Source organism: Aethalodelphis obliquidens, unplaced genomic scaffold, assembly GCF_003676395.1.
Source record: "Aethalodelphis obliquidens isolate GAN/ISIS:26980383/991018 unplaced genomic scaffold, ASM367639v1 scaffold3, whole genome shotgun sequence".
In the NCBI taxonomy this organism is placed as follows: Eukaryota; Metazoa; Chordata; class Mammalia; order Artiodactyla; family Delphinidae; genus Aethalodelphis; species Aethalodelphis obliquidens.
In genome coordinates, this window is record NW_020837947.1 from 66,692,053 (window position 1) to 66,705,583 (window position 13,531).

The window sequence follows — 13,531 nt, forward strand, 5'->3', positions numbered from 1 at the left end:
GGTTTCGCAGGTCACACGATCTGGTCTCTGACGCTTTATTTTTTTCTACAACCCTTTAAAAATGTACAGGCCATTTCCAGCATGCTAGCCATACAGAATCAGGCTGCTTGCCAAATCAGGCCGCAGCCTGCAGACCTCTGATACAGAAGAAAAGCAATTCTCAACTACTAACTCTCCACCCAAATTCCCTTCTCCTTGTTTCAACTTTAAATAATTTCAGATAGAACAGGAATTAGAGGTTTAAAGGACTGTAAGGATGAGGGATCTAATCTGACTTTCCAAATGAGGAGCTGAAGGCACAGAGCACCCAAGTGACTTGCTTACAGCAGAGGCCAAATGCTCACTTTTCCCTCCTTCCCCTTCCATTTCTGGAATGCTTACACTCAAACTTGAGGACTCCCTTTAAAATAAAGTCTACTGGACCTTTACTATATTCACAGCGTAAAATATTTGTTTTACCGGATACTTGTTTCACATTCTCTTATCGTGTTCAAGAAAGTCACGCCAGGAAAAACTTACAATACTTTTTAGTTTATATTGAGCTAGCATGGGGCTTAAGGAGGCTTAGAATTCTGTCCCCTAAATTTAATAAACTACTGAGTTTACTCAAGCTGGACAGGCTAGCTTCTGAGAAGAAACCTGAATAGGCCTGCTAGGTGGAGGGGATCAGTTATATGGCATTAACATTCAAGATAAGCAGACATCACTCCTCTAATTAAATTCCTCTGGAACACATGGGGCTACCAAGCAAACACCTTACAGGAAGAGTCTAATCCTATCCATTTACCATTTTTTCTATTACTGAAATATGGAATGAGGAATAGCACTTTAATGCCACCTCTCAGAGTAAAGTATATATAAAAAAGAACATTTTCATTTTCCTTCAACTGGTAAAACAAAAGCTTATTCTTTGTACCTGAGCTTCTAGTTGTTTCCCCACAGCATTTCTGATAAAAAGCATACTTTTATTGTCAATGAAGAAATTCTCCAAACCAAAACAAATATAGTCAGATATTCCAAATGAACCTTCCCTAAATTTAGAACTTGAATTTTAAAGCAACTTTATAGAACAATGTTACCACCCTATATCAAAAAAAATCTTTCATGTGGCAATTCTGGATATAAGGCTTGAAATCTCTTGGATCTTTCAAAATACACTCACACAACATATGGATTGATAAAATGTTATCACTGATAAATGATGTGTCATCCAGGTTCTTTATGAAATGCCATTACATACCAGCCCTGAAATGTCACAATTCCATCATATACAGATTTGTGAAATTTTCACTCTAGATATGAGGTAATGTGTTTTCTCCACATCGTGTCCTCACTTTTCAGGTAAGGGGAATATGACTCCCTTAAGACTGAAAAACAAGCCATGCCCTCCTCCCTCATTAAAAAAGATTAAAGAAGAAAATCATCACTTCTTCATGATCCGTGAGTGGCTCCTCAATCTTCCTTTTATTCTACTGTATTTAAAAACTCTTCTTCCTGAAGTTTCAATTTAAAATCCTCTCTGATTCTTTCTAGCAGCTCTGGTTTAAAAATAACATCCAATGCAGTCATTGCCAGAGCTTTGGCCGTTCTCAAAGTGTAGAACTGAGCTTCTTGTGATCCTAAAAGGTAGATAAAATGAATAAAGATAACCTCATACGTATTACAATTACTTTATTAGTTTTCTGGTTAGCTTTCAATATCTAAATTGCCTCTCCAACTGCCCACCACAATATAGTATTTCCTGAGGTGTTGTTAGGTAAAGAAGTAATAACAGGCTAACCTAAACAGTTAGAGAGGCAACTACTACTACGAAAAGAGTATATGCCAAAACATTCACTTGTAATAACACTTACCTGCAGCTTCAGTATATTGTTCTGTATGATTCAAGGCATTAGAGCCAATGTAAAAATATGGATGAATCCCAGGAACCACAAAAGTAACATTTCCAAAATCAGTAGATCCTTGGAAAGGTAAGACAAACCATGAATTTCTAATTGCTAGTCCAATGGACGCTAAAGCACACTTATCTTAATCTCTATAGCACCTGACATGATTTACTGCTCCTTCCTTTCTAGAAACTCTCTACTCTTTTGGTTTCCATGACTCCACTCTCCTGACTGTCTGGCTTCCTCTGTCTCCCTCTCTAGTCACTTTCCTTCACCTGTCACCTGAGTAGTGGTGATCCCTAGGGTTTCATCTCTGGGCTACTCCTCCTCCTGTGTACTTGGGCAACCTCATCCACATTGAAACCTATGTTTTCAATCACCTCTCGTGTATTGACAACCCCTCAAGTCTCCACCCAAACAACTTTTGGAACAGGCTACTGGACAGCTTTCCTTAGAAGTCCTGTGAACACCTCAAATTTAACAAACTAATAATCAATACCAACCCACCATACTCCAGCCTGCTCTTTCTCTTGAACTCTTTATCTCACTGAATGACATCAACACCCTGTTTTTATCTCGAAGCCCCTCTGAGTCTATTTCATCAACATTTATTATTATATTTTAAGAGAGGCTTTTCTAACATGCAAACGTAATAATGCTCTTAAAAGGAAAAAAACCTAAAATAACCTGATGTGCTTATGATTATTTAAATTCTAATAACTGTTTGTTACTCCTCAGAAACTGAAAATGCCCCCATATAACTAAGTCCTTAGTAACCTGCGTACTGATGACTGGAGATGAATTAAAATTCTATTTCCCCTTTAAGTAGCTTACTTAAAAATTAGAACTAAGCAAATTTAAACACTAGAAATATTTAGAATATAAAGCAAAGAGTATGTTGGCTATTTCTAAAAACAAATCTGTTCACTTGACATTCTACATTCACTGAGGAGTGCATTAGTGTCTTTCCCCTACCCATTAAGTTTGTGAAAAAACTCATTAAAAATCAGGAGCAATACCTCCCCCAACCTCGAAAGCTGTTAAACAAAACCATTTAACCATGGGTGGTACTTCCCTTCCTCAAATAGCATATGATATGTTTGAAAGAACTTAATCACCTGAAGGGCCATTCAACATTGCATCTTCTGAAATGAAGTCTATTCCCAGCTTTTTTCCATTTTCAATATAAGCTTTCCACAGGCTCTTATTGGGAAGAACATTGTAATAATCATGTGCTCCACCTTCAATTTCTACCTAATAAAAAAATTATAAAACAAATTTTGAATTAAGAAACTCAAATTCACTATCTAATTTTCAAACCAGCAATAGTTCTCTAACAGAAAGAGGTTTAAGAGGAGGCACCTCCCCTTCAGGATATAAACTCTCTCAAATCTTTTACCTTAAAAAAGTATGCTTTTCTATAACGGGAGTTCCTAGGACCCTCTCTCCTTTACATTGTATATGCACCAAAGCACACGAGGTCACCTAGTCAGTGCGTCTCAGCTTCAGTCCCTCAACAGGGTGTGGGAGAGGCCAGGAGTCTCCATTTTAGCCAGCATCCTCAAGTAATTTTGATGCATGTGGTCCCAAAATCACATACTTAAGAAATACTGCCATAGGCTATAGCCTCTAAAAGAAAGAAATCAAGATTTACCAATTTCCAATATACAAACTGACACTGACACCACTGCCTGGTCTGAAAGGTATAACATATCCTGAGCAAGACAGAAGATTCACAATGCGGAAGGGTTGACTATGGTCCTCATTTATTAATTTCGGTGCATGAAAATACAGAAGCAGTTTATATGTGCCCAGTTAAGAGGATTTACAGATTTAGATTTGACTAAATCAAAAATGGGCAATACTCCCACAAACTAAAGATAATCCCAATAGCATTAGCAGAAACCAATTATAAAATGGCAGAGATAATATTCTACTTTTAGCAACATCTAAGTTAGAAACAATGACAACCTAAGTAGATACCACAAGTCAGCCAAAACATAAAAAATTATTAAAAAACTATTTAAAATATAGGAGAAGAGGAGATAAGCAATCTATCTGATAAGATGTTTAAGGTAACAATCATAAAGATGGTCAAAAAACTCAGAAGAATGGATGAACAGAGTGAGGAGTCAGAAGTTTTTAACAAAGAGTTAGAAAACATAAAAAAGAATCAGAGCTAAAGAATACAATAACTGAAATATGAAATACACTAGAAGGAATCAATAGTAGATTAGACGATATAGACGAATGGACCAGCAAACTGGAAGACAGAGTAGTGAAAATCACTCAAGCTGAAGAGAAAAAAGAAAAATCAATTTTTAAAAATGAAGACAGTTTAAGAGTCCTCTGGGACAACATCAAGAGTACTAACATTCATATTATCAGGGTCCCAGAAGGAGAAGAGAGAGAAAAAGGAGCAGAGAACATATTTGAAGACATAATAACTGAAAACTTCCCTAACCTGGGAAAGGAAACAGACATCTAGTCCAGGAAACACAGAGAATCCCAAATAGGATCAACCCAAAGAGGATCATGCTGTCCTTAAATGGCAAAAATTAAAGATAAAGAGAGAGGGGCTTCCCTGGTGGCAGTGGTTAAGAATCCACCTGCCAAGGCAGGGGACATGGGTTCGAACCCTGGTCTGGGAAGATCCCACATGCTGCAGAGCAACTAAGCCCGTGCGCCACAACTACTGAGCCTGCGCTCTAGAGCCTGCGAGCCTCAACTACTGAGCCTTTGCATCACAACTACTGAAGCCCACATGCCTAGAGCCAGTGCTCCGCAACAAGAGAAGCCACCGCAATGAGAAGCCTGTGCACCTCAATGAAGAGTAGCCCCCACTCACTACAACTAGAGAAAGCCCGTGCACAGCAACAAAGACCCAACACAGCCAAAAATAAATAAATTTAAAAAAAATTTAAAAGATGAAGAGAGAATGTAAAAAGCAGAAAGAAGAAAGCAACAAGTTCCATACAAAGGAGTTCCCATAAGGCTATCAGCTGACTTTTCAGCAGAAGCTCTGCAGGCCAGAAGGGAATAGCACAATATATCAATCCTTAAAGTGATGGGAAGGGAAAAACCTACAACCAAGAATACTCTACCTGACAACACTTTCATTCATTTGAAGGAGAGATCAAAAGTTTTACAGACAAGCAAAAGTTAAGAGTTCAGCATCACAAAATCAGTTTTACGAGAAACGTTAAAAGGACTTCTCGCCACACAACTAGAAATATGAAAATTACAAAAGGAAAAACCACACTGCTAAAGGTAAATACACAGTAAAGGTAGTATCAATAGATCAACCACTTATAAAACTAGTAGGAAGGGTACAGATATATATCTTATCTATAATAAGGAGTTTAGGGATACACAGAAGAAAAGGGTGTATAAAATATGATATCAAAAACAGTAAAGGTGAGGGGAAGGAATAAAAACACAGGGTTGTTAAAATGCATTCAAACTTAAGAGATCAGTAACTTAAAATAACCACAAATGTATATAGATTGCTATTTATAAACCTCATGGAAACCACAAACCAAAAGTCTATAATAGATACATATACAAAAAAAGAGAGAAGAATCCAAATATGGGGAATTCCCTGGTGATCCAGTGGTTAGGACTCATTGCTTTCACTGCTGGGACCCAGGTTCAATCCCTGATCAGGGAACTAAGATCCTGCAAGCCACATGGCGTGGCTGAAAAAAAAAAAAAAAAAAAAGGACACAGAGTGGTTGAATGGATACAAAAACAAGACCCATATATATGCTGCCTACAAGAGACTCATTTCAGATCTAAAGACACAGACAGACTGAAAGTGAAGGGATGGAAAAAGGCATTTCCATGCAAATGGAAATGAAAAGAAAGCCAGGATAGCAATACTGGCAATACAGGATAGCAATACTGAGCAATACTCAGACTAAACAGACTTTAAAACAAGACTGTAACAAGAGACAAAGAAGGACATTACACAATGATCAAGAGGTCAATCCAACAAGAAGACATAATATTTATAAATATACATGCACCCAACATGTGGAACACCAAAATACATAAAGCAAATATTAGCTAACATATAGGGAGAAACTGACTGTAACACACTAACATCCTACTTACATCAAGGAATAGATCATCCAAACAGAAAACCAATAAGGAAACACTAGCCTTAGATGACACATTAAGGCCAGATGGACTTAACAGATATATATAGAACATTCCATCCAAAAGCAGCAGAATACACATTCTTTTCAAGGATACATACAACATTCTCCAGGACAGGTAACATGCTAGACCACATAACAAGTCTCAGTAAATTTAAGAAGACTGAAATCATATGAAGCATCTTTTCTGACCACACATATGAGTCTAGAAATCAACTACAAGAAAAAAACTGCAAAAATCACAAATGTGTGGAAGCTAAACAATGCTCCTAAACAACCAATGGGTCACTAAATAAGTCAAAGAGGAAATAAAAATACCTGGAGACAAATGAAAATGGAAACACAACAATGCAAAATCCATGAGATGCAGCAAAAGCTGTTCTGAGAGAGAAGTTTATAGCAATACAAGCTTAGCTCAGGAAACAAGAAAAATCTCAAATAATCAATCTAACCTTACACCTAAAGGAACTAGAAAAGAATAAACAAAACCTGAAGTTAGTAGAAGGAAAGAAATCATAAAGATCAGAGAAGAAATAAACGAAATAGAGCCTAAAAAACAACAGAAAATATAGAAACTAAGAGCTGGTTCTTTGAAAAGATAAATAAAATTTGACAAATCTTTAGCCAGACTCATCAAGAAAAAAAGAGAGGGCCCAAATCACTAAAATCAGAAATGAAAAAGGAAAAGTTACAAATGACACCACAGAAAAACAAAAGGATCCCAAGAGATTACTATGAACAATTATACGCCAGTAAAGTGGACAACCTAGAAGAAATAATCAGATTCCTAGAAATGTACCATCTCCCAAGACTGAAACAGGAAGAAACAGAAAATATGAACAGTCCAATTACCAGTAATGAAATTCATGAAATGAATCACTAATAAAAAGAAACTTCTAATAAACAGAAGTCCAGGATCATGTGACTTCACAAGTGAATTCTACCAAACAATTTAGAAAAGAGTCAATACCTATCCTCAAACTATTCCAAAAAGTCGCAGGGAAGGAACACTTCCAAACTCATTCTATAAAGCCAGTATCGCTTTGACACCAAAACAAGACAAAGATGTCACAAAAAATGAAATTATGGGACAGTATCACTGATAACATAGATGCAAAAATCCTCAGCAAAATATCAGCAAACTGAATTCAACAATACATTAAAAGGATTATATACTACAATCAAGAGCAATTTATCCCAGGGATGCAACAAGAATGGTTCAATATCCACAAATTAATCAATGTGATACACCACATTAATAAATTGAAGAATAAAAATCATACGATCATTTCAGTAGATGCAGAAAAAGCTTTTGACAAAATTCAACATCCCTTTATGATAAAAACTCTCAGGGACTTTCCTGGTGGCGCAGTGGTTAGGAATCCACCTGCCAATGCAGGGGACATGAGTTCAAGCCCTGGTCCGGGAAGATCCCACCTGCCGCGGAGCAACTAAGCCCGTGCACCACAACTACTGAGCCTGTGCTCTAGAGCCTGAGAGCCACAACTACTGAGCCCATGTGCCACAAATACTGAGCCTGCGTGCCTAGAGCCCGTGCTCCGCAATGACACAAGCCACTGCAATGAGAAGCCCACACACCATGGCAAAGAGTGGCTACCGCTCACCGTAACTGGAGAAAGCCTGCACACAGTCACGAAGAATCAACACAGCCAAGAATAAAATAAATAAATAAATTAAAACAAACAAACAAAAACCTCTCCACAAAGGAGGTGTAGAGGGAACATACCTCAATAACAAAAGTCAAACAGAAATATAGATCAATGAACAGGATAGACAGCCCAGAGATAAACCCACACACCTAATTATGGTCACCTAATCTATGAGAGAGGAAGCAAAAATATACAATGGAGAAAAGACAGTCTTTCAATAAATGGTGCTGGGAAACTGAACAGCTACACGTAAAAGAATAAATAAACTCAAAATGGATTAAAGACCTAAATGTAAGGCCAGACACTCTTAGAGGAAAACATAGGCAGAACACTCTTTGACATAAATTGCAGCAAAGTCTTTTTTGACCTAACTCGTACAGTAACGAAAATAAAACCAAAAATAAACAAATAGGACCTAATTAAACCTAAAAGCTTTTGCAAAGCAAAGGAAACCATAAACAAAACGAAAAGACAACACTCAGACTGGGAGAAAATATTTGCAAATGAAACAACCGACAAGAGATTAATCTCCAAAATATACAAACAGTTCATGCAGCTCAATATCAAAAAAAAAATCAAAACATGGGTGGAAGACCTAAACAGACATTTCTCCAAAGAAGACATATAGATGGCCAACAAATATATGAAAACATGCTCAACATCACTAATTATTAGAGAAATGCATATCAAAACTACAATGAGGTATCACCTCACACCAGTCAGAATGGCCATCATCAAAATATCTACAAACAATAAATGCTGGAGAGAGTGTGGAGAGAAGGGAACCCTCCTACACTGTTGGTGGGAATGTAAACTGGTACAGTCACTGTGGAGAACAGTACGGAGGTCCCTCAAAATACTAAAAACAGAACTACCATATGACCCAGTAACCCCACTCCTGGGCATATACCTAGAGAAAACTGTAACTCAAAAATACACCTGCACCCCAATGTTCACTGAAGCACAATTTACAGCAGCCAGGATGTGGAAGCCACCTAAATGTCCATCAACAGAGGAACGGATAAAGAAGATGTGGCACATATAATAAAATGGAATATTACTCAGCCATAAAAAGAAATGAAATTGTGCCATTTGCAGAGACATAGATGGACCTAGAGACTGTCATACAGAGTGAAGTAAGTCAGAAAGAGAAAAACAAATATCGTGTAATATTGTTTATATGTGGAATCTAGAAAAATGATACAGATGAACTTATTTGCCAAGCAGAAATAGAGACACACAAGTAGAGAACAAACGTATGGATACCAAGGGGGGAAGGGGGGGGTGGGATGAACTGGGAGATTGGGATTGACTTACATACACTACTATATATAAAATAGATAACTAATGAGAACCTACTGTATAGCACAAGGAACTCTACTCAATGCTCTGTCGTGACCTAAATGGGAAGGAACTCTAAAAAAGAGGGGATATATGTATACGTATAACTGATTCACTTTGCTGTACAGCAGAAACTAACATAACATTGTAAAGCAACTATACTCCAATAAAAATTAATAATTAAAAAAAAGTCATATACGACAAGCCCACAGCCAACATCTTAATCAACAGTAAAAAGCTGAAAGCATTTCCTCTAAGATCAGGAACAAGACAGGGATGCCCACTCTGCCCACTTCTATTCAACTTAGTATTGGAAGTCCTAGCCACAGCAATCAGATAAAAAATAGAAATAAAAGGCATCCAAATTGGAAAGGAAGAAGTAAAACTGTCAACTGTTTGCAGATGACATGATGCTATACATAGAAAACCCTAAAGATATCACCAAAAAACTACTAGAACTCATCAGTGAATATCGTAAAGTTGCAGGATACGAAATTAATATAGAGAAATCTGTTGCATTTCTATACACTAGCAATAAACTATCAGAAAGAGAAATTAAGAAAACAATCCCATTCATGATCTCATCAAAAAGAATAAGGTACCTAGGAATAAATCTAACTAATGAAGTAAAAGACCTGTACTTGGAAAACTATAAGACACTGATGAAAGCAAATGAAGATGAGACAAACAGATGAAAAGATATACCATATTCAAGGTTTGGAAGAATTAATATTGTTAAAATGACCATACTACCCAAGGAAATCTACAGATTCACTGCAATCCCTATAAAAATACAAACGGCATTTTTCACAGAACTAGAACAAATAATTCTAAAACTTGTAAAGAAACACAAAAGACCCTGAATAGCCAAAACAATCTTAAGAAAGAAAAACAAAAGGAGGTATCATGCTCCCTGATTTCAAACTATACTACAAAGCTATGGTAATCAAAACAGTATGGTACTGGCACAAAAACAGATACATAGAGCAATGGAACAGAACAGACAGCCCAGAAATAAACCCATGCACCTTTGCTCAATTAATCTACAAAAAAGGAAGCAAGAATATACAATGAAGAAAAGACAGTCTTTCCATAAGTGGCATTTGGAAAACTGAACAGCCACATGCAAAAGAGTTAAACTGGACTACTATCTCACACCATATACAAAAATAACCTCAAAATGGATTAAAGATTTAAATGTAAGACCCAAAACCATAAAACTCCTAGAAGGAAACATAGGCAGTTCGCTCTTTGACATCAGACTTAGCAATTTTTTTTTTTAAAATATGTCTCTTCAGGCAAGGGAAAAAAAGTAAAAATAAATGAATGGGACTACATCAAACTAAAAGGCTTTTGAACAGTGAAGGTTACCATCAATAAAATAAGAAGGCCACAACTGAACGGGAGAAGATGTTTGCAAACAATAGATCCAACAAGGGGTTAATATCCAATATATACAAAGAACTCATACAACTCAATAGCAGAAAACCAAACAGCTTCATTAAAAAATGGGCAGAGAATCTGAATAGACATTTTTCTACAGAAGACATACAGACAGGAACAGGCATATGAAAAGATGCTCGACATCACTAATCATTAGGGAAATGCAAGTCAAAACCACAATGAAATAGCACCTCACATCTGTCAGAATGGCTATTATCAAAAAAGACAACAAATATGTGTTGGTGAGGATGTGGAGAGAAGGGAACCCTTGTGCACTACTGGTGGGAATCTACATTGGTACAACCACTATGGAAAACAGTATGGAGATTCCTCAAAAAGTTAAAAATAGAACTACCATACTCTCCAGCAATTCCACTTCTGGGTGTGTGAAGAAAATAAAAACACTAATTCGAAAAGATATATGCACCCCTATGTTCACTACAGCGTTATCTACAATAGCCAAGATATGGAAGCAGTCTACGTGTCCATCAACAGATGGAACGTAAAAACAATAGCTAAAGGTATACATATATACAATGGAATATTAATCAGCTGTATTAATCAGCTGTATAAAAAGAATGAAACATTGCCATTTGCAACAACATGGATGGACCTACAGGGTATTATGTTAAGTGAAATAAGTCAGACAAAGAAAGACAAATACTGTATGATTTCACTTACATGTGGAATCTAAAAAACAAAACAAATGGACAACTATAACTAAACAGAAACAGGGTCATAAGGAGAACAAACAGGTTGTTACCAGAGGGAAGGGGGTTTGGGAGAAAAGAGTAGTAGGTGAGGGAGATTACAAACATTCAGTACAAAATAAATGAGTCACAGGTATGAAATGTACAGTGTGGGGAATACAGTCAATAATTCTGTAATATCTTTGTATGGTGACAGATGACAACTAGACTTATCATGGTGGTCATTTTGAAATGAATAGAACTATGAAATCATTATGTTGTATACCAGGAGCTAACATAGTGTTGTAGGTCAATTATACTTCAAAAACAAGCAAACTCACAGAAAAACAGATCAGATTTACGGCTTCCAGAGTCGGGTGCTGGCAGGAGGGGGAATTAGGCAAAAGTAGGCAAAAGGTACAAGCTGCCCGTTATAAGGTAAGTAAGTACTAGGGATGTAAGTACAACATGATAAAGATAATTAACACTGCTGTACATTATCCATGAAAGTTAGGGTAAGTTCTAAGAGTTCTCATCATAAAGGAAAAAAATTTCTTTTCCATTTCTTTAATGTTGTACTTATGTGACATGATGGATGTTCACTAAACTTATTGTGATAATCTATTTCATGATGTATGTAAGTCAAATCATAATGTTGTATACCTTAAACCTATACAGTGCTGTATGTCAATTTTATCTCAGTTCTATATAGACTCAAATCTAATAACAATGAACATTATTATAAGGCAATATTATACCTTGGGATATTAGCTAGTGATAATAGTTCATGTTTTATGTTATAAATATTTTAAATATCTATAATTATAAATGAATAAGGGATGATTGCTTAAATTTTTACTCTTTGGACACTTAACATATACTGTCTTAGAATCACTCTTACTATCTGAATAAATCATATATCTCCAGTCTACTGAGGGCAGAAAAAAATAAGGTATGAGGTGTTGGCCCTAACTCTTCACAAACATTATGCCATTTAATTCTCATAAGAACCCTAAGATAGATTATATCATTATCTCCATTTTTCAAGAAAAAATGGAGGCCCAGAGATATTAAATAACATTTCCAAAAGTTACAGAATCAGTGAGGCTGAGAGGCACAAATCCAGATCTTATCTCTCTCCAACCAGACTACAGGCTTGCCCCAGGGCAAGATTTATGCAGTGCTGGAGCTTCTCATCCCACTGTAGGCCCTATATGATTAGTACATAAATGTTGCCGACTTTATGAGTCAAATAAACAAAACCTCTTGACTACTGTGTCTATTTTAACTTTCATTCCAGCAAGCCATAAGTATTTATATCACTATTACACACACCTGTGACTTCACCAAAAATAGGTTTGGCTGATTTTGCCATAAAGTTCCCTTTACAGGAACTATATACAGCATTTCCAAAAGCATAACTGCCAGTAAGGAAAAATATAACTTGCAAAAAGGCAGGGAGTCTAGCTCAGCAATATCAGTTATTCTAAGTCCTGTGTAATAAGACGACTGCAGTCTTCCCTATGCAGACACTGAGTAAAATAAATAAGAATGAAAGATTTTCACATCAACTATTCAGTCAACTGGTTTTGCATATTCAAGGCACTGATTGCCAAATAAAAGGGAGACAAATTAGGTTCTAAATGTAACTTAATATAAACAACCCCAGCCCACATATATACTTCTGATTATAACTTAGATTAACTCTTAAAAGTTCTTACTGTGCACCCAGTAGCCAAAGCTGCAGCTCTGAAGCAATCTTCTGCCTTTTTGGTCAAAACTGGAAGTTCTTTCATTGAGGGTGCACGGAAGTAATAGATTAGTTCAGAATAAGAGGGAATGATATTGGGTTTTACACCACCATTTTTTATTATACCTATAAAAAGAACCAAATTACTGGAATTGAGCTTGGAGCTTGGAGATCATTTCTTTAAGCTTAAATACACCCATTAAGTTTTTCAGCCAATATATACATAAAGAAAAATAATTTAAACTTATTAGCGTCACATATATGCCAACCAAAGATTTTGATGTTATACAACAAGTTTCTATGCACAGTGTGACACTTTCTTGCTAATAGGAAAAAAAATAACTGTCTATATGTACTTTAGTCTGAGGAATTTATACGATGTTAAGAAATTATGATTCCTGACTATGAAGAAACTGCTACAAATTTTTACAACTATCTTAAGCCTTCTGGGAGAGACTTTTATTTCAGTGTGTTTTGTTACAGTTGTACATTTTGATAAACTTTTGACATAAGGAAAAAAACCAATGGTATGAGCCTCTGTAATTACCCTCATACCTCAGGAATCCCATTTTAAATAGCATTTGGCTCTGGG

The 13,531-nt window shown here is 36.3% G+C and overlaps 1 protein-coding gene across 1 annotated transcript in view; it reads right to left on the reverse strand.

Moving 5' to 3' along the window:
* PM20D2 (peptidase M20 domain containing 2) overlaps positions 1–13,531 on the reverse strand; it is a 20,851-nt gene continuing 7,320 nt past the window's right edge. The window contains exons 4-7 of the mRNA XM_027090646.1: positions 12,911–13,065; positions 3,005–3,140; positions 1,854–1,961; positions 1–1,619 (exon numbers count right to left, since the gene is read on the reverse strand). Of these exons, the coding sequence (XP_026946447.1) occupies positions 1,465–1,619; positions 1,854–1,961; positions 3,005–3,140; positions 12,911–13,065 (554 nt within the window). The 3' untranslated portion in view covers positions 1–1,464. The remainder of the gene's footprint in view (positions 1,620–1,853; positions 1,962–3,004; positions 3,141–12,910; positions 13,066–13,531) is intronic.